The 21,126-nt window shown below is 42.6% G+C and overlaps 1 protein-coding gene across 26 annotated transcripts in view; it reads right to left on the bottom strand.

Annotated features, from left to right (window-relative positions):
* Positions 1-21,126, bottom strand: part of LOC122481033 (myomegalin-like) — a 225,493-nt gene that overhangs the window by 31,175 nt on the left and 173,192 nt on the right. For 24 of the 26 annotated variants that reach the window (XM_043575981.1, XM_043575985.1, XM_043575984.1 and 21 more), the window contains 5 exons: positions 20,545-20,672; positions 10,003-10,091; positions 4,698-4,930; positions 1,057-1,492; positions 47-239 (listed from right to left, as the gene is read on the bottom strand). In XM_043575981.1, the coding sequence (XP_043431916.1) occupies positions 47-239; positions 1,057-1,492; positions 4,698-4,930; positions 10,003-10,091; positions 20,545-20,672 (1,079 nt within the window). Of the gene's footprint in view, positions 1-46; positions 240-1,056; positions 1,493-4,697; positions 4,931-8,068; positions 9,717-10,002; positions 10,092-15,212; positions 20,673-21,126 lie in introns of those variants that run through there. The other 2 variants (XM_043576004.1, XM_043576007.1) reach the window with 2 other exon arrangements.

Raw genomic sequence — 21,126 nt, 5'->3', positions numbered from 1 at the left:
TCGGGGTGAATACAGACGTCTTGGTGACGATGAGCCTAAGACTTACTAAGCATGACTCGGTATTTCTCCAGCTGATTGGCCTGGGCAAAGACCGTGGCTTCGGAGATCAGCAGCTTCTCCTGGAGATCCTGATAGCGCTGTCTGCATTGTGCCAGCTGGGAGCGCAGGTGCTTGGTGGATCCAGGAAGGCCACATTCTGACTGAGGCCTGGGGTCTCTGGCCTGGGGCTGGTTATCCAGCTGTGAAAAGAGCCAGCACAGGGACCAGGGTGGTCTGAGGTCACGTACTGTGCAGCAACTGCCGCTGCCCCTTCTGAACCTTGTGGACTCTCTGCTTGGGTCTGTCACAGCGTGCCTCATGCCACTGGCAGTTGCTTGCTTTCCTGACCGAGCTCCCGCAGACCTGGGATAATGTTTCATTCATCTCTGTGTCTACAGTGCATAGCACGTCGACAGTAGAGTCTACTGGGAGCTCTGCACGAATGTTCATGCAGTGGTTAGAAGGAGAAGGGGTAGAAACCTCTGCTTGTCTCTCCCTGCTCTCAGAATCCTCTACATTCTCCATTTACTGAACCCTCAGCAAAGCCCCTCCCCTTAAGAGGACCCCACTAGCCCCTCCTGAGCCTCAGGAGCAGACACCTGTGATGAGCTGTGACGAAACTGGCAGTGATAAGGGAGAGATGTCATTACACACCACTTGTCTGGGCTGCCTTAACTCCAGGCATCCCTAGACCGCATCCTATGAAATAATCTGTTCCACGCCTTCCCTCCCCACTGTTCTGAGTACTAAAAGGGCAGAGATCAGCTCCTACTGCCTGCTGCCAATGTTATCTGGAAAAGTAAGCACTCCAGAAATACATATGAGAAATTAATTACTCAAGTAATGTTTATGAGATGATGTTGTAAAAGCCTTTCTAAAGGCTGAATGCGTGAGGAACATTGCTGCTGCTCGTGGTGCAAAGCTGCCCTTCCCTCAGTCCCTCCTGACCCACAGGACGGAAGTGTTGCCTCCAGCCCTTCTCCAAGGGTCTTTCATTCCATCTATTTCCGCACTTACTTGATCGGCAGCCCCTGCAAGGGCAGCCCCAAGGTTGAGGCTCTGGGGCCTGGGGCAGGGCTTCGTGGTCACGTGCTCCTCTTCTTGGCATCGGGACTTCTCAGGAAAACAGCCCAGCTCTGCATTCATCCTGTCGATCTCCTGGGCCAGGCGCACGAGGAGCTCTGGACTAAGTGGACTATCCCTGTCCCTGTTGCTCAGCACCAGCTGCTCTTTGAGGAGGCTGATGATGCTGTGGGCATTCTTCAGTTTTCCCTGGAGCTTTCTGAACTCAGCCTGAAGGCTACTCTCATTCAGACCCCCCTTGGTTGCCACAGTTCCCAGCGTCACCTCGCCCTTCTCCTTGTCTTCCTCTATCTCCCATCCGTCAGACATTGCTTCTCCTATCTGCTCTTTCAGCTCTGCGTTCTCAAGGCAAAGGCTCAGCATGGCGTTCCTGCAGAAAGCACACACAGTCAGGGGCTGCTTCTGGTCTCTGCCTCAGGTCCCGACAGCACCCCCCGTCTCAGTCCAGCAGAGACTCAGAGACATCCCAAAGCATGAAGCCACCTCAGAGGCCTACAGCTGCTCCCTTATACCGTAGACAAGGGAACCAAGGCTCAGGAAGAGAGCGAGCCTTGCCCACACTACCACCGCTCCTTGGTGGCAACACAATTACTAAAAGCCTTGGGCTTAACACACTCCGTCTTTACCCATGTCGTGGAGCCCTCCTATTCTAATTTTAAGTGGCCTCTGGAATAAACAAGGTTAAGAAAAGAAAGAAAGAAAGAAAGACCTTGCCAAGGGCAAATTTATTATTAATTATCTATTAATTATCATCAGTTTCCAACCACTGGATGAGAGATGGGGACCTAGGAAAACACGAAATAAATAATACTAGTCAGAACTGCAACCAAATGTACTTCTTTAAAAAATATTTTTTTTACATGTTTATTTATTTTTGAGGGAGAGAAACAAGCAGAGTGTGAGCAGGGGAGGGGCAGAGAGAGAGGGAGACACAGAAACTGAAGCAGGCTTCAGGCTCTGAGCTGTTAGCACAGAGCCCGACGGGGGGCTCGAACCCACGGACCGTGAGATCATGACCTGAGCCAAAGTCGGACACTTTACCTACTGAACCACCCAGGTGCCCCTCAAATGTACTTCTGTAATTATTTGCTTTATGCCTGACTCTTGTGATAGATCATCTTTAGGAGGGTGGGGACTCTTTCTGTCCTGTTCACTCTGTATCCCCAGAGCCTCTGCAGTGCCTGCCACAGACAACATTCATATTTATGGAAGAAATAAAACAGATAAACAACTAATTTTCACTAAGACATTCTAGGCCCCATCCTTTCTTCACACTAAACCCTTCAGCAGGGTTGGATGGAAGCAATAAAAAACATGGCTTTAGCAAGGCAATGAATTTAAATAGGCATTTTGCTCCACCTCTTTGAGCCTCAGTTTCCTTTTGCATAAAATAAGGATCACTCATACCTACTGAAGTAATTGGATGCTGAAATGAAATTGCATATATGGTATGGTTAACTCAGGGTCTGAAAGAGAGAAGTCATTTAATCCTGCTGTACTAGCTGCAAACCTGAAAAACACTAACATAGAATCCTATGAGGTGCTTGTTAAAAAAAAAAACAAAACACCCAAAACTTTAGAGCTAAGGCCTATCAATCTACTTTTTACTTAAGTTCTGCAGGTGATTCTTAAGCACACTAAATTGAGAACCACTGACTAGAAGGGGCAAAGGAAACAAGTAATTCACACCCAGAAGGATTAGCAGTTGGATAACCCCCCTCGATTGGGTTTCTTAGAATCCTGAAGTCTTGGTATCAAGAGCAGGGCTTGTCTAGTGAGAATCAAGGAAGAGAATTCTTTAGGACATAGGAATCAGACAGGCTCTCCATGAGACAGTTTCCTCAATGGAGAAGAAGGGGGATAGGGCTTTTGCCAAAACAGAGGTGTAAGAGGGAGAGAAGGGAATGCATGTATAGTATGGAAAACAATGCTTGATATTATGTTATAGCTTCATGTTTTGGGGGAAAATTCCTTTGTTTTCATGATAGTAACTGATGAAGTCTCAAAAGATGGATAGATCCTAGCTTCTACAGTATCTGTGATTCTTAAGGTTGGGTGAAGAACTAAACCAGAGTTTCAGGTTAGTAACTCCAGGGAAAAAAAGAAAATAATCCATGAAGGTATTGACATGTGGTTTGAGTGTATATTCAGCTGTAGTATCAAAAGAGATGTACTGTTCTTACCCATGAGCTTAACCAAGTTTACATATAAAAAAGGCTAGAGAAAAGTTATGTTTGGGGCAGCTGGCTGGCTCAGTCGGTAGAGGGTGCGTCTCTTGATCTCGAGGTTGTGAGTTCAAGCCCCACATTGGGCAGAGAGCTTACTTTAAAAAAATAAACAGGGGCACCTGGGTGGCTCAGTCAGTTAAGCGTCCGACTTTGGTTCAGGTCATGATCTCACAGTCCATGAGTTCGAGCCCCGCATCGGGCTCTGTGCTGACAGCTCAGAGCCTGGAGCCTGCTTCGGATTCTGTGTCTCCCTCTCTCTCTGCCCCTCCCCTGCTCATGTTCTGTCTCTGTCTCAAAAATAAATAAAAACATTAAATAAATTAAAAAATTAAAAAAAACCAAAAACTGAAAAAAAGTATGCTTTCACTTAAGTAGAAATAAATATCACAATAATTCAGAGTAAAAGAACCAGCATGAAGGATGCTCACAAGAATATTTCCAAAATTGTTTGGCAAAGTATACAACATAGAAGAAAAGGCTCAGATATTAAAAATTGGAAGGCAGGGGTCTAGCCATGGACTATTATGCAACTTTGAGCAAGTTACTAGAACTTTTTAGACCAGAGTTTCCTTGGCTATGAAATAAGGATTAATCTAGATGCCAAGGTCCTCTTCAGCACTAATATCATTTGAGGACTCAGGGACGTTTAAGTGGCACATAATAGGGAAAACAGTAGGGCATGAATTAGATTTACACCGCTGTGTTCTAAACAATAGGACATGAGGATTATGACCCTCAGGGGTGAATGAATGAAAGGATTAGCCGTACATCATTGGCACGATCCTGGAGCATCTTTTGAAAAAACACCATTAAAAACAGAGTGGCCCATCTAGCCAGTGAATCAGCTATCTGCCACTTTTGTAAAGCTAACAAAACAGCAGAGATGATTAAAATTGCTATTCCATGATTTAAGGATTTACACTGCTGAGGGAGAGCTGCGTGGGGATGAAGGGGCCCCCTGTATAAACTCTCCTCCACAGACCATTCTGCCCTGCATGTAATAGTGAAGCATCGTGGGTAGCAGGAGATTCCTCATATGATCCAGTCAGTTCCAAAGAGCAATGCCTGTCCTACAACTGGGAGGTTTTCACTTGTGACTGTATGGCTAATAATGGGCATTATTATATTGAATTAAGACCACATTTAAATAATTTGAATGGTAATTATTGATAATCACTATTATCCAATATTATTAACTTTTCCATAAAGAATTTGAGCCATTCGTGCATGGAGCTTGGGCTGTGGGCCCAAAAGCCCTAAGCACAAATGCTTGGCTGCAGCAAGGTGAGCTCCTTGGCTCTGGTGGCCTCTCCACCGCAGGCTCTCCTTCTCTGGGGGGTGTCCTACCTGATGTGGGCCACAGAGGAGAATCCTGCTTCCTCAATTTGAGCCTTTAGCTCTTTCAGTTCCCCCTCAGCTCTTCTTTTCTCCTCTAAGTGCTGGTGGATCTCAGCCCTCAGGTGGAGCATTTCCTCCTGAAGACCCCTGTTACCATCCCCTCCTGTCGAGGAAGGAGGGGGAAGACATGTGTTCTGGGTCTCTGCAGCTGCCAGGCTTTTCTCCAAAGCCACCTTGATGAGCTGAAAGGAAAGCATAATTTAAAGAAGTTAGGTCATGAAGGGGGATCCCAAAGGAACATCAGATTGCAAAGGCAGCCTTTGGTGGGAACAAAAAAGACGGCCCTAAAACAAGCTCCCCCTAAGGACTTCCTCAGCCATAAGGGTCCTGGGCACTGGTTTGGGTGGGGAAGACACCAGGAGAGTGGGGAGAATTACTGCCATGGGCAGGAAGAGCAGCATCCAGAGGTAGGTGAGGAAAAGACACAAGCACTTCATAAATAAAAGCAAATGCCAACACATGAGGTGTAAACAGGACTGGAGAGCGTGGATGCTGTGATTGTTCCCTCCCCGTGGGACAGAGCGAGGAGAGTCTTCTCACAAGTCAGGAAGCTTCCCTGACTTCCCAACATTGGAGTCCTCAACTGCAAAGAGCACAGCTTGAGACACCAGCACTTAAAGCCGAAGGCCACGTCTGTACCTAAGACTCTAAAAAGGATGACTAAGACGGAAAGCACTCAGCCACAGGTAAAACAGAAGCTTAATTTCACGAGCAGCAAGAGAACCATGCCCTCCAACGATGGAGAAGTTGGTGAGGCCACCTGCCCAGCAACCAATGTCACGTGCTATTATCCTGGTGCTGATGCTGCCAGCCAAACTCTCTACAAATTTAAGCTCGTGAGAAGAAAACAAGGTGGAAATAATTTCAGCACACCTTTCTATTTAAAAAAAAATTTTTTTTTAATGTTTATTTACTTTTGAGAGGCAGACAGACAGAGCAGGAGCAGGGGAAGGGCAGAGAGAGAGAGGGAGACACAGAATCCAAAGCAGGCTCCAGGCTCTGAGCTGTCAGCACAGAGCCCAACGCGGGGCTTGAACCCACGAACCGCGAGATCATGCCCTGAGCCAAAGTCGGAGGCTCCATTGACTGAGTCACCCAGGCACCCCAACAACTTTCTGTTTTTTGAGGATCTTTTTGAAGTTACTCTTCAGTGTGTCAACTCAAGCAGGTTATATAGTTTTTCCTCAAAGGAGAATTGTTTTAACTTGAAGGCTTTCTTATTGTTCCTCTCCAGTTTTCCCTAGGCTTTTAAAAGTGTAGAAACCAAAACCCGAGTATGACAACCTACTCAGTGTATGACTATTTTAGTGCAAGGATTTCTTGTACATTTGTCCAATATTAATACATCCCAATGTCATGCTGCTTCATTTTCCTCTCTGTGACTGCACTCTGGGATTCTACTCAGCTTCAGGTCTATTGTTATCTCCCAGTTTCCCACCTCTCTCCCACAGCTGTTTCTGGGTCATGTTGTTTCCTCTATGTGTGTCAATAGTGTGACTTACACTTGTCACTTGTAAATTCATTCTGGCTATACAGAATCATTTCTCAAGGGTCAAAGTCCTCAAAATATTTGATGTGCATCTCCAGAGATGAAGGAGTAGCCCCTTGACCGGGGATGATTTGTGGAGTTAATCATATGCTTTATACCTTCATTCAGGTCACAAATATATTGAATAGAACAGAGCCCAGAGCAGCTTAAGTGGATCAACGATTGAGCTGCTTGGCTTGGCACAGAGCCATTGACTTTGGCTGGTAACCGAGCATGGTGAAATCTAGGCTGTGAGTGTGGGGTGGGGCTGATTCACAACGTGCATGTGCAATGGCGGTGAGCAGCACCGGCAGTTGAGGTTGCAAAGGAAAAGAAGAAACATGCATGGACACAGTTGCTCATTTCCTAAGCATTCCTAGGGTTCTGAGCCTGGCATTTGTCTCTACGGTCTGCTGCTGGGCTTAGTTAGACTGGCCTATCTCCGCGTGTGCCACCAAGCATTTGGGACAAAAATCAGGAAAGGGGGACTGGATAAAAACCACTTTTGAAAATTTAGGACCTCAATCCCTCATTTAAACTATGTGATATTACCTTTCTATATAAACCCTTTCCAACTAACTTCAATAAACACTGCCATCGGCTTTGAATATGGGCACATCTATTCTTTTCTAAAACTTAAGGGCTCCTGCTGCTTGAAAATAACGTCTCCCTGTAATGTCTCACCTATTTTTAAAGTACCTTTCTGGATGTATGTTATCTTCTACTGACTGAAATATGCCTAGTTTCCTTAAAAAGAAAGTTAAGAACCATGGAATGTCAGTACCAGGAGGGACCTGAAGGCCCACCTGGTCTAATTTCCCCCTTAAAAATGAGAAAATAGAGAGACGATTTGTTCCCAGGCTAATTTGGGTTTTCTTATTTTCACGTTAAAGGAAGCTTACTTTGGCTAACTTATCTGTAAAATTGAAATACAAATGCATGAAAAATGACTCAGAATCTAGCCTTTTCAACAGTTTTTCTTTCCCATCTATGGAAAGTTAATATTTCTATATTTATCCCAAAAAAACCCCCAGGGTTTCCAGTCTGTAGGGTGGTAGTATGGATCCTTTAGGCCTACTGTTAGTTGTATCTAACAGGTTCCTCCTCCACCACCCTGCACCATTTCCTAACTCATCTGTTGTAAAGCTTCCATGGTATAAACTTTGTTGTATGCGGGGTTTCCTTTTACCCCAGAGAAGTCTACATGTCTGATCTCTTGTTTGCAATGAGTTGTTTTTTGCCCAATTACATTATGTCTCACCATGTAAATCAGTTCTCACACAGCATGGAGGGCATTCAAAATAATTGTTCCTCACATTCTTCACACTAAGTCTACTGACTTTTTCCTCCTTCGTCACATTTGAATCTCGATTCTTGATTAGCTTTTTTCTACTGCAAAAGTTAAAATGAAGGAAGGCACTGCTTGATTCATTTCACAGGTGCTTCCCAGGTATTTATAGACTTACATTTGCTTGAGAATGGGATTTTGTGGGAGATACCTGGGGGAAAATTACCAATATAGATAGACCTGAGACTTCCTGGGGTGAGTGAGTCTAAAAATAAGAACGAAGCAACTTGCTGTGGCCAAAAGATAGCTCTTGCCTTGGAAGGAACACCAAGTTGGATGTGCTTGTTAGGGGAAGATGTGTATGCCTGAGGTAGGAAGGTAGTCTGGTGTTGAGTAAAGTCTACCTTCCAAGGACACAGCAGGGAGGAACTCAGAGACTAATTATAAGGGACTATTTCCCTGGAAAGCAGCAAACACAGTTTTGAGAATCTTGACACAGAACAGTTATGACAAAAGAAGCTTTATTTGTTTGGTAGCAGGAGAGTCACACCCTCAAAACTCCAGAAAAGTTGAAGTGAATTTACAATGATTTCATACACCAAGGTTCCTCCTACCCCAAACTGGAGACATATTTTCAAGGACAGATGATGGAAAGAAAATGATGCTTACCCAAGACATTCTTCATCCAGCAGGTATAAAACTTTGTCTATCATGAGTCAAGCCCTAATCTAAATGTCTGTTAACTAATAATTTATTAAGTATTACTGCCAAGTAATAGGGCAGACGTTGCAAGGGAAATATACATGCTCCAATGTAAAGGTTTATTCCAGGGTTGAACTGACCTCCTCAAAATGTGGTCTGGTCATTTGCTGCGTGCTAGGCTATAGGAAGGAAGGTTTGGGAAGAACAACTCTACAAACCAGTTTGCCCACAGCTGAGAATGAGAGCAAGGGGCTTGTGCTACCACACACAGGTTAGACCGTGTTAGTCAGAATCTGGCTTTCTTCACATCTGTGTCTCTTGTTCACTTATTCTGGAATTAATCGGGTCCACAGCAGCAATAACCACCAGTGACCGGCAGACATCCCAATCGAACTGTCTTAGAGTGGACATCTGCTTATCTTGCAGATCCCCCTTTTCTCCCCAAAGCTCCTCAGGGACATCAGGGCATGGGAAGCAGAGGAATCTGTCTGGAGGGGCAGTAGTATACATCATTCAGGTCACAAGCATTGGTTAGGGGACTCAGAAGAAGCTGTTCAAGCAAAAGGAGAAGAGGAACTCATGCAGGATCTCGAGGGAGACGTGAGGGTCAGGTACAGCTCAAGCAACAAAAAGGGGAGCTTGGTGGAAGGTAAAGAAACTGTGTTGAGGATGTGAGGGATCTCAGACAACTACCTACTTGAGGACTACTCATGTCCTCAAGAACCGAAGACTGTGACAAGTTCCGTGAGATGTGAGGAATGCTCGTGTGGGCTCTTTTTCTCATACAGGAGGTATAGAGGCCAACCCAGAAAGCCTCATTTCCCCTGAAGTTTTCCTAATAGCTCCAAGGAAGCCATCACTGGAAAAGCCCAGCTACTTCTGCAGAAGGACAGATACCAATGTTCCACTTTCTCCTTAACAACTCAGAGGCATGGTCCATCTAGGAGACGTGGTTGCTAAATGTCACTGGGCAAGGTGGAGACACAGAGGAGTGCCAGTGAGTGCCATGGGGTCACTGTTGGTGACTTAATCTCTGAGGTCCAGGACATTCAACTCTTGAGCTTGAGAACGTGCTGGTTTACACCTTCACTGATGGTTGGTGGGAACAGTGTTTCAGCCTTGGGTACCAAGTTCTGAGGTTTGATGGGGGCTTGCTCTTGAAGTGTCACCTGCTGGTCACTGGCATGTCACAACCTGCATGGTCTATTGGTCGCCCAACAGACTTCTCTTTTGCACAACAAGATTTCACCAGGACAGATCCCTACTTTGGAAGCATTCTGATCCTCTCGGAGGTTCTCAGAGAGCACTCTCCTGAAGCAGGTCTTAGGCCTGCACCTCCCCGATCAGCCCTCCGATGACTCCCTGTCTTCTGTGGTGTTTCAGATACAAAAACCCAAGAGGGGAACTGTCCAAGGCCTTGTTGTATGTAAAGATTCTTCTGACGCTAAAGCTATAGATGGTACATGGGGGCAAGGGTGGGAAGGAGGGGTCAGGGAGCGGGAGCAAGAGATAGAAGGAGTAAAAAATAAAAAATAAAAGTAGATTGGAGAGAAAAGTGGAGTGAGGACGGGGGTTGGCAAGGTGGCTGGGAAGCCTGGGGGGGCAGAAGACTGGAAACTGGTTTTTAGTAAAAGATAGCTTCTTACTTTAGGTTTGCAGGAGCTGCAGGAGACCACCAGACCCCAAAGGGCTATGAGCCTTCCACCCTGGGAACCCAGAACCTGACTTGGACTTACCTGCTGGTGGCTGTTGTGTGCAGCCTCCTCCTCGATGCTGTCGGTGAACTCGGTACTAGCATCTTCAGTATCGTCCCCTGCAGCTGCACCTGGAAGTGAGTCCAGAAGAAAAAGGTGACTCCTTTCACAGGTGGCTTTCAGATAGCAGCTACAATTACACTTTTTTTGCACCTGCCTCTGATTTCTTTCTTTCTCTGTATGCGTGACGCCCTAGCCAGCAGGGCTGAAGGCAGGATCAGTGTGCCAGATGTGTAGAAAAGCCTTTTTTGCTATCACTATTAGTATAGCATTGGACTAACATACAACTTAAGTCTTAAAACCTTCTCTGGCTTTGACTGCACAGACCTGTACCTGAGAAGCTGGCTGTTAGATAGGGTGATCATCCCTCTCACCTATTTCCAGAAAGCCTGAATTATTCTCTGTCCTGCCAGTCTGGCAATGTAATGACTTTCTCTTCTGAGATATGGGCCCAACATGACTAATCTTTTCCCCCACTAATGAGTGCTCAGAGGGTCTGTATTTACTTGGGATTAAGGGCGCCCGACTTTTCTCATACTTTCCCATCTCTGGGATCAGTTGTGCATGGGGTGACAATCTCTCTGAAGAACACCCCTCTAGGGGCTTTGTGTCCTACAGAAGCTCAAGTCAAGACTCAAGGCACAGAATGATTTGGGTGCTTCCTAATTCCTTCCTTTAACCTCCCTATCTCTCTGAAACTCTTGTTCAATGCCAACATCTTTTGCCTGAAGGGTTTCTTATACGTCTTTGTCCAAGTGGGTTTTAATACGTTCTTTTTTTTTTTTTTTTTTTAGTTTATTTAGACAGAGAGAGAGAGAGAGAGAGAGAGAGAGCGCGAGCAAGCAGGGGAGGAGCAGAGAGAGAGGAAGAGACAGAATCCCAAGTAGGCTCCATGCTGTCAGTGGAGCACAATCTCACAAACGTTGAGATCATGACCTGAATAGAAATTAGGAGTTGGATGATCAACAGACTGAGCCACCCAGGTGCCCCATAATACATTCTTTTATTCCTTAAAGATGAACACCGTCACCGTAGAACACAAACATCTATGCCTTGCAATAAGGGACAAGTAGCTGAAATTCATGGTCTGGGCAAAGGTCTTAGTGTTGATCAACAGAACTTTCTGCAGTTCTATGGATGTGCTGCCCAATACAGCAGACATATGTGGCTACTGAGCACTTGCAATGTGGCTAGCATGATTGAGGAACTAAATTTTTAATTTAAAATAAAATTCAACTAGCCATACATGGCTAGTGGCTGCCATATTGGACAGAACAGAGCTAGGGCCTTTCCTCCTCTCCACATCTGTCTAATAAGAGACTGTCCATCCAATTTTAGATTAAGACCTGTGGCCCACATTACTCATTTCTTCTAAAAATGGAGGATTTATGATGGTTAATTCATTTTAACACCAAGGAAAATCTGCCCTGATACTTCCTGGGTCTGTAGAACAGGTCTTACAGAACCTACCCAAGTTAGAGAAGCTTGAGATCTAGTTCTCACCTCTGCAACCAACCTATTAAAACTCCTCTTCTGGCCACTGAGTAACCTGGGCCTGAAAGAGATTAGACGGTGGGTCCATGGTTATACAGCTAGTCCTGACAAGAGCTATGCCAAGAAGTCATGTCTTTGGACTTTCAGACAGAGGCAACTCACTATTCCTTCTGGTGACAGATTAGATCTTTGTTTCTTCTTCCAAGACCAAAGAACCTGCTTCTGAGCTCAGACCTCCATGGATGAAAGGCTCTGCACGAACAGTGACCATTCACTACCCTTGCTACAGATAAGGTGAACAGGAGCAGTTCACACCTACATTCCATCTCTTGTCATCTGCAAGTTCAGGCCAGAGTGCTTGCAATGACCCAGGCCAATCTTGTTAAAGTATTAAAAGGTAGTAAGCATGCTGCCCTAACAAGTTAATCTTATGACTCGTTCCATGAATGTTGCGTTAACTTTGGATGGAGTTCCTGTACCCTGTACCATAAAGTCTGACCTACAAAGAGGTATATCCACCACTCAGCACTTTTGGAGATTCCCTGCCAGACAGTGTACAATAGGCATTTCCAATACCCCATCTTTCAAACCAGCCCCAGAACCGTGTCATCCACAATACTGGTTGTGGAAGAACACACCCCCTACGCTTTGGCGACTCACTGAATCCTGGATGCTGATTCACTTGAGGACATCCCAATCCTATCATGCTTATTTTGGAAAATATTCCCTGTACCACAGTAGAGATCAGAATCTTTTATTTTTTTTCCCTGCAAAGAGAAGGAATGTCCCACTCAACGACAGATTAAGAAAATACAGTTTTCACATTGTTTTCACATTGAGCTTTGGGCCAGAGAATGAGCCCGTGGTTGAAGAAAGCTCAGCTGTAGGAGTTCAGGTCCTCCTTTCCATATTGTTCTTGGTGGCTTGGATGGCAATGCTGCCTCACATCCCCAGGGGATTCCTGTGCTAGGTTCCAGGAGTAAGGTAAGGGAGGACTAGAAAAAGTGACTGTCCCTGGTCTTAAAGGCTTTTATCTCACACTTTCTTCCCTCCACTTACCTTTGTCAGCCTTTCTGATGCCACATCTGCATTTTTAGGTAATCTTCTCTTTAATTCATTCAGGGACAGAATACCACAGTTTTGACTTCATCAGGAGTTAGATGGAGACAAAGTAAGAATGCCCATTTCATCCCAACATTCCATTACATAGGTGTTTTCCTTTTCTTATTCTTAGCTAGCTCAGCCTGCTCTAGCTCCGTTGGGGGAACTTCAGTGGTTGCTCAGTCTTTTACCAATTTGAGTTAGAATGCTGAAAGCTTTGGGTGGGGGGACTGGAATAAAGGTGAAAAAAATTTATAGAAAATATTGGAATAAGTTATCCTACATAGAGCCCTGTAAGTTTACCCTAAACACCTTTCTTTCTGTTTTTTGTTTTTCGATCAATGATGATAAAAGAACTTCTCTTTTGTGAGGGAACACACTTTCCTAAGCTTTTACAATGCAACAAAATACTATCTTCCAAACTAACTTGGAATGCTCTAAATTTCTAACTTAAAGGCACTATACCTTATATTCACGAGCATACTGCTAATTATTTTACATACCCTGAAAACTAAGAGTCTGTCACTTCAAATTTAATTTTCTTCTCCAGGTTTTATCTCCAGGTTAAGTTTTATATGTTAGACTAGAAATTTTATTAAACACTTTTTTATTGGAGGCTTTGATGGTGGCTCTGAAATTTGAGAAATTGCAAATTTCTCTCTATATTTCACATATATAATGGACGTGGTACCTAAAACTCCCCGTTAGGTTTAGAAAAGTATTTTCTCCCAGCTATCTGGCTTGATACAGTACACAGAAATAAAAGCCTCTAAAATACTTTAAATCCTTAAGTGAAAATTTAATTGTTATGCATACGTATTCTTTTAATCATTGAAACAACAATTGAAATTTTTGTGGAACTTTGTAAGTTGAGGATGGCATAATTAATAAGAATATGGACTCTGGAGCCTGATTATCTAGATTAGATTTCTGCTTCTGTCCTTAGTTATGTGACTTTAGGCAAGTCACAACTTTCTGTAACTGTTTCACCTCTTCCTTAGGGTTAATGGTGATATCCACTCCCTACAGTTGTAGTGAACTTCAAAGGATTTGCTGCTTTTGAAGTGCTTAGAACAGTGCTTGGCATACAGTGTGTACCCAATAAATATGGCCTTGAATCAATATTAGTGTCATTGTTGGTAAACTGACATGGATCCATGGGCTGAAAAAAGGTGGCCCCAGAACATAAATGTAATCAGCAGAGAGAAATTTTATACCTAATGTTATTAACTGGAAGATCTTGATGGAGTCTATTCTGCACTTCCTTACTTCTGCTTCCCGTAACAGGAGGTTTGAAATAATACTTTTTGGTCTCTCTGCATCACAGGAGAGTCGCAAGAACAGAACTTGCAGCAAGGTAGGATGCGTTCTTTTGAACAGGTATTTTATAAATAGAACTCATCGTTATTACATTATAACTGCCTTACAATGCCATCATGTATGAATAAGCCTTAGGGGAAAGGTCATATAGTGTTATTTTCATTCTTCAGTAAAGGAGCCTAAACTGGGTTGTCCCCAAATTCTACTCTACAGTCATTATTGTTTCCCCTTTTAGCCATTTATATTCAACCAACAGAAAAGGAGTAATATTTCCCATATAGTTACTCAGAACATAGCAGGAGTCACATCTGATTTTGGAAGGGGACGGAAAGAGCAAGAACCGTACAGAAGAAGCAGGCGTGTGGTGCTAAGCCCTGGGGTGGTGTTGCCCTCAGTGCCAGGCCCTCGGACCAGATCCTCTGGGCCATCACCCTTGCACTCTTAGGCACTCTGCCCTGTGCTCACCGCGAGAACTCTCGCATGTTCACATCATGAACCAGCTAAAATATCCCTGACTTAAATATTATGATGCTGTGTGACAAAAAAGGTCTCCTGTCAAACTGCCATTTCACCTGCATCCATTCCATTCTGAACCATAAAAAAAATTGTAAGATTTCACATAGTCCTCCATAAGCTTCTGCTGAGAAAATGCTTGGACTAGACAGATTCCGGATCTGATCTTGGAACAGAAGTAGCTAGAAAAGAAAACTGCCATCTGCGGTCAAGTTCCTTTAAGACATAACTTTGTCATTAATCTGCAACATCTCTCAAGCAGCTTTCCAGCTTGTAATTTATTCAGAAAGCATTTTCCAGTGACTTAAAATTCTGTAACATTAAGGAATTCCGCCTGCTCATGGCCTCTTTTTTGCCCCCTCAAAGAACACAAGAAGCGGGCCTTTCCCGGAACATTTGTGGGAATAGCACCACCCATCATGACAACTGGTTCCTCAAATCTCCATCCTGCTTGCTACTGCTCTCCTTCAGCAAGGAGACAAGAAAGAGTTTTTAAGGTAAAGTAGTTCACTTCACATTTCTGGGGAAGCGTAATGCTGTTTCTTTAGTCTCACTTCCTTGAGAGAGAATAATCCAGGTTTCTTCCTCTTCCTTCCTTTAAATAAATACAAAAGCATTCACTGATCCCAGAGCCTTAACTTTGGCTTGGAATTTTAGTATAATAATGATCAAGGGACTGATTGTCCTATAAGGAAACAAACAAAAAAAGACATGAGCTTTCTCTACTTCTTCTCATAAATCTTCTCAAGAATGAAACCAAATAGTGACTGTTTGGCCTTTGATACTTTTATTGGATCGGTAACAATTTTCTGTGTCTCAACTAAAGTAGCTAAATTCTAACACTTACGTATTTAAAATGTACACTCTCCATTTCAGCACAAATGTTAACACAGTTGAACACAGCACAGTGCCATGAATAAATGAACTTCCAGAGGAAAATGTACAGCTTGTTTTGGTGAAAAAATAGTCCTGTGAATAATCTACTGCCAAGTTATTGGATTGTTTAACATGCCACCTCCTTCTTCATTTAAACTGTTATGAGATCACTTCAGTTTTTCTCAACAGCCCTAGGATCAAAATTTTGGTGTGATCAAAGTAAAGCTGTTTTTATTATCAAACTGAATACTTCATGGAAACAGATAGAAATTCATGATTTATAAAACATATTTGTACACACACACGGCTCTTAAAGTTTACAGATTGAGAGGTTGGTATTTTAGAGCAATGATTTTGTTAACTGCAAAAGGTAAGCACTACATATTAATGTTACACTAAAGGCAAAGCTAGCTACATGCATGTGCTAGACAATTCTGAGTTTTTAAAGGGAACAAGGAAGCCAATTTAGTTCATCTACTTAACACCCCTATTCTTCATATTATTTCCTAGCAAACATTTTCTTACTGAACTTTCTATATTTTATCCTTCTAGCTTTAGCAAAAGGAAAACAGTACGATAAATAAAAATTTTTATTTCTGGAATCTGACTTTAAACAACATGTTGAAGGGAAAGTAATGCCAAAAGAATTAGTACATCACTTTATAAGTTTAATCATTCTTTTTTGAAACCTGGTAAAATTCCCATTGTCCACTCTACGTGTTGTGATTCCCTACCACTACCCAACTTCCACTGGAAGCAAATTACAAGCAAAATTTTTATTTGGGAAACTCGTCCTGGTTCATGCGCTTATATAGGAAGAAGTTGAGGACTTACCTTTTGTCAACACTCAGACTACTTCAAAGCAACATGTCTTCTAATTATAATAAAATTACTTAACAAAGTTATTACTCTAAATGTCTAGTGAGAGGGTATCTTAAATCCATATTCCAAAATGTTTTAAGACTCAGAAACTATTATCCTACAGAAATCACCCTGATGTATTTTCCCATGGACTCATTCCTCTGATTTCTTATTACCAGGTTACCCCACACAAGCTCCGTATTCCTCGCTCCTCTTTCTATAGTCAGAATGGTTCTTTACTACTAAAGGGAGAAGAAAAGCTAAGTTTTAACTTGAAGAGAAAAGAGAGAAAATACTCGAGATGTTTGTATTTCACAGGATGTTAGTATCTGAAAAAGAAAGCTAATTGCACTTATTCCGCCTCTGGTACCATTTCTACGAGCCAAGATGGATGATGGACTTTAAGGGCATGGGTCTCTAATATTTCATCCTAGCTTCCTAGGCAGTTTGTCACATTTCCATGCAGGTCACTGGCGGCAGACCTGGAGAATTACTGCTGAGGCCCTAGTTGAAGAGGCAACTTGAGTTTTTCAGGGACATCCAGTGTGAAGATTCTAGGAATTTTTCATATAAAAAGATCATGAAAGCAGAAAAAACAGTAACTTTATCCTACCAAACAGGAACTAGAGTTTTCTAATACTAGCTCAAGGAAAGCAGAACTATTGAAGTTTTTTTCCCTCTACGGTTTATAGTCTAAAGGGAAGTGACTGTAGGTAGGTCAACTTCTATTCCTCAGTGGAAGGAGCAATTTTTGGTGTAGTCTGAGCTGGTTCTCCTTTCCCTAGTCAGAGGACCCCAGATTCAACTGGAAGACAGAGCACCCAATTTTCTTAAACTGTTTCAAATCTAAAGCCAAACTCCCCAGGACCAGATACCAAAACAGCATAAATTAGCATAAAAGTGAAAGGTCTTTTATGTACACCTAGCCCAGAGGTCACTTAGGTATAAACTGTACAAGCAGGATATACTCAAGAACCTTCTAGGAAAGCTTTTGTGGTGAGAATCTAATATCCTGTACAGGTCATGATTTTCTGGATCTTTATAGATCTCTTACTGTTCATAAGGACATGGACAAATCTTTTAAAAATATGAATAAGGAAGTAGAAGTACCAAAAATACTGTGCTGTCCACAGTGAGCGAAGAGAAGGGCGTGTGGGAGAGGGGTAGGTAAGATTAAGGAGAAGCGTGCATCTATCAAGGCAAAGGCTGACAGTATTAAAATAGCCCAGTCGTGCCTTTTCAGAAAAATAACGTGGCTAAACAGCTAAGAAGGAAACACCAGAAAAACACTGACTTATACAAGGCGCTAATAATCATCAGACTACAACAATATAAACCTGCAACAGAAAAGAATTTAAGGGAAGTATCTATCAAAAGGACTCCCATTTCACTCATTAAATAAATCCTGGAGGTCCTTTACAACTCTACAGCTGTAAAATTATAGACTTCATCTACCCTGACCTCTTACCATCATTACTTTGCATATTTGCTATTATTCAAAAACAAAATGTAAGAAAAAACAAATCTATCCATATGGATTTTACTCAATTTAAGTTGTATGCTTCCAATTAATCATGGCCTGGATGTAATTCATTCATTTTCTCTCAAGATTTTTTCTTTTTTTTTTTTTTTTTAAATTCAAGCACAAGGTTCTTGTGGGGCTCAGCCTCTGACTCTTGATTTCGGCTCAGGTCATGATCTGATGAGATCCGTGAGATTGAGCCCAGCGCTGGGCTCCATGCTGAGCATGCAGCCTGCTTAAGATTCTCCCCCCACCCCTCCCTCTCTCCCCTGCTCATGCACGCTCAAAAAAAAAAAAAAAAAATTAAATTATTGTAATGTTGAAAATGCCTGACAAAGGTAAAATAATCCAGTAAGATAAAGGGTCTGTACTCCTGAAGAGAGAATAGAATCATTTTATATCATGCTTAATAGAATTATGTGAATGATGTGGCCTATCACAGCATCATCTGTCTATGGGTTATAGAATAAAATTCATCAGAGTCGAGTTCTCTAATAAGATGCCAAATTATCCCACAAACTGTTAGACTAGCAAGCCCTCTCCAGGTAGCACTGTTTGCAAGCCTCATTCCAGGACATTAGTAGCAGATTTTAGCCACATCTATGGTAGCAAAATCAACCTCTTAATTTACCCTTTCTCACAAAATCACTTACTTTTCTAAAACGTTCCCCAAGGATCAATATTAAAGTAACTATAGCACTAGTCTGTCTCTTTGGGACCCAAATCAGGACCAGAATTCACTTACTTTCCTCCCCTGCTTATCTATTATGATAATTTTTCAATAGGAAGTTGGGTTTCTCATTATTCATCCAGCTACTTTAATATTTCTAACACTTAGTAACAGTTCAGGATACCAAGCGAAATTTCTACTCTTGGAGGGGGATAGAAGCAGGGGTAGAAATTATCAGAAATTACTGTAATCACTGAGTCATTAGAACCCAAAAAACCACCCATGTTTGAATCTAAACAGGACACTTGAAAGCTTCCTTGGTCTGTTAGCAAAATTAAGGAAAAAAAAAAAAACAAACCCAAAACACTTCCTAAATGCGTTATAATCATATGACAGACTAGTCTTTGGTGGGTTTAAGTTTCTGTAAGTTCAAATACCCCCTCTTTACTTCTAGAACATTACAAAAAGCTATGTGCAGGAGATGGTCCCTAAAGATTAGAAGACTAAGAAAGTGGATGGTTCTTCTGACACTTCCTATCTCCTTCCTTAAATGACCCCTCACCCCAAAGGCCATTAAAACTTAAAAGCATTTCCATGAAGAGAAAGGCTTAAGGCCATCAATCTTTTGCAAAATACTTAATCAGAACATCTCAGGGTGCTTCTCCTGGAGAACATTTTCTTCCCTGTCCATTTTGGTTTGACTGTTGTTACAGACATGGCTAAGGTTACAGAGATTTGGACAGAATTTAGAATGTAACGCAACTCGTGTCAACCCACGAATGTGAAAGAAATACAAGTGTCATGTAAAAAATGGAGGGAAAACAGAAAAACCATCGGGTGCCCCCTAGGTGAGAAAGAGTATGCAGTCACATTTATGATGCTGGAAAGCCTCCAGTGCCTGTTCACCAAATTCTGTGTTTAAAAACTAAAATCTCAGCTTCTAATCTAGGAAACCTCCAACCAGCAGAAATACGAAACCTCAGGGTGTTGAACCCACAAAGCTCCAAAAAATCCTGGTTACTTTTTACACTCTTGATATTTAAGATAGTAGAAATACAATCTACAGTGCCCCTTTCCTTATGCATCTCCTGCTACCATAAGAAAGCACTGAGACAATGACCAAAACCTGATCTGTGATATTTTTTTTCTCAACTATTCAAACACTCCAAAGCTTATTATTTTAATATGGAGTAATGTATAAGCACTAAAACATGAAAAGCACAGGACTCCATCTAATGCCACTACCAAATGGCTGCAATAGGCTATTTAGTGAGATGCTGAATTTAGAGGGGGACATTACATTTGAAACTATCTTTTTTACATAAAGAATTGTGACTCTGAAAGACATGGGAAGCGTTCTTATTAATGTTCTGACTAAATAGTATACTCTTGGTTTAAAGAAAAAATAGTGATGGAATTTCATCCACATCTAATCTAATTTCATTATCCATTTGATTCAATATCAACTCTGAAACAGTATCAGAGAAAAAGGTTTACCGTAAACACTTGAATGGTCTTTGCCTCTGCTCTTCAGCTTGACCCTTGACCCTTCTACTACTTGCAGTGGGCTATGGCAAGACTTGGCTTTGATTACCTTCTGAGAAGGGTTATACCACTTTTGCAAAGTCATTCTTATGGACGTTTAATCTCTCTCTTTTCTCTTTCATCTTGAAACTTTTATTTGATTAAAAAAATCCTCTCTCTCAAAGAGCAGGAGTTGACTGAATGGCAAAAATAATACACATGCATGCATTTATGACAGGATATGGTACATATGAAATGGGCGGTGAGGGCGGGGGAGGAATAAACTTTATTGGCCCATGGAAAGAGAAGAGGGAATGAGGGGGGGCCGGGGAAAAGAGTGAATACGGGTGGGAAAACTGAAATGGAATGATTTAAAAGGTGCACATTCATTTTGTAACCTCCACCATTCAACTCAGAGAGAGAGCTGCACAGCGCCGCGCAGGGAGACCAAAGTGAGTTTCACTCTGTAGCTGATGCTACTTGCAGCAGTTCTACCATTACCAAGTCACCATTTAATTCTGCCAAAGCCAGACAAGGCTCTCGGGTTAGTGCAAACAAGGTTTTCCATCCTGGGCTGCAGTCTGACCCGCCAGTGCTCAGAAGGCATGCTTGTGACGAACTCGCACACTTTCCAGTTCCCCACCTCCAATGGCGGCCAGGGTCTCCAGCCTGCTTAAGCGCTCCAGGCTTCTTCCAAGAACTTCTTCTAGCCGACCACGTATCACCTGGACCCCTTCTAGTTCCACCTGCAGAGTTCGGTCTCTCTCAGAGCTGAGTAAACACGCCACATGGAAGGAAAATGGATTAGCTGTCGACTGTAATGAGTCTACATATACTTCCAAAGAGTCATGAGACTTTCTAAAGGATGCTCTCCAGGACACAATCAACGAACACAGTCTTTGTTTTTGGTACTGTTACTGTTCATTGCTGACAGATTAGCAAGGCCTGCTCCTTTATGCTAGATTCTGGGCCAATGTCACATAAAACTATAGCTCCTAAGACTTATCTCACACCTCTATAGCCAACATAAGAGAAATTTTGCTTTTTTAAAAAAAAATTTTTTTTAATGTTTATTTATCTTTGAGAGAGACAGAGTACAAGCAGAGGAGGGACAGACAGAGGGAGACACAGAATCCAAATCAGGCTCCAGGCTCTGAGCTGTCAGCACAGAGCCCAACGCGGGGCTCGAACTCATGAACCACAAGATCATGACCTGAGCTGAAGT

The sequence above is a fragment of the Prionailurus bengalensis genome, chromosome C1 (assembly GCF_016509475.1).
Source record: "Prionailurus bengalensis isolate Pbe53 chromosome C1, Fcat_Pben_1.1_paternal_pri, whole genome shotgun sequence".
Lineage (NCBI taxonomy): Eukaryota > Metazoa > Chordata > Mammalia > Carnivora > Felidae > Prionailurus > Prionailurus bengalensis.
Note: the sequence above shows the minus strand (reverse complement) of the source record. Positions and strands in the feature narration are given on the sequence as shown.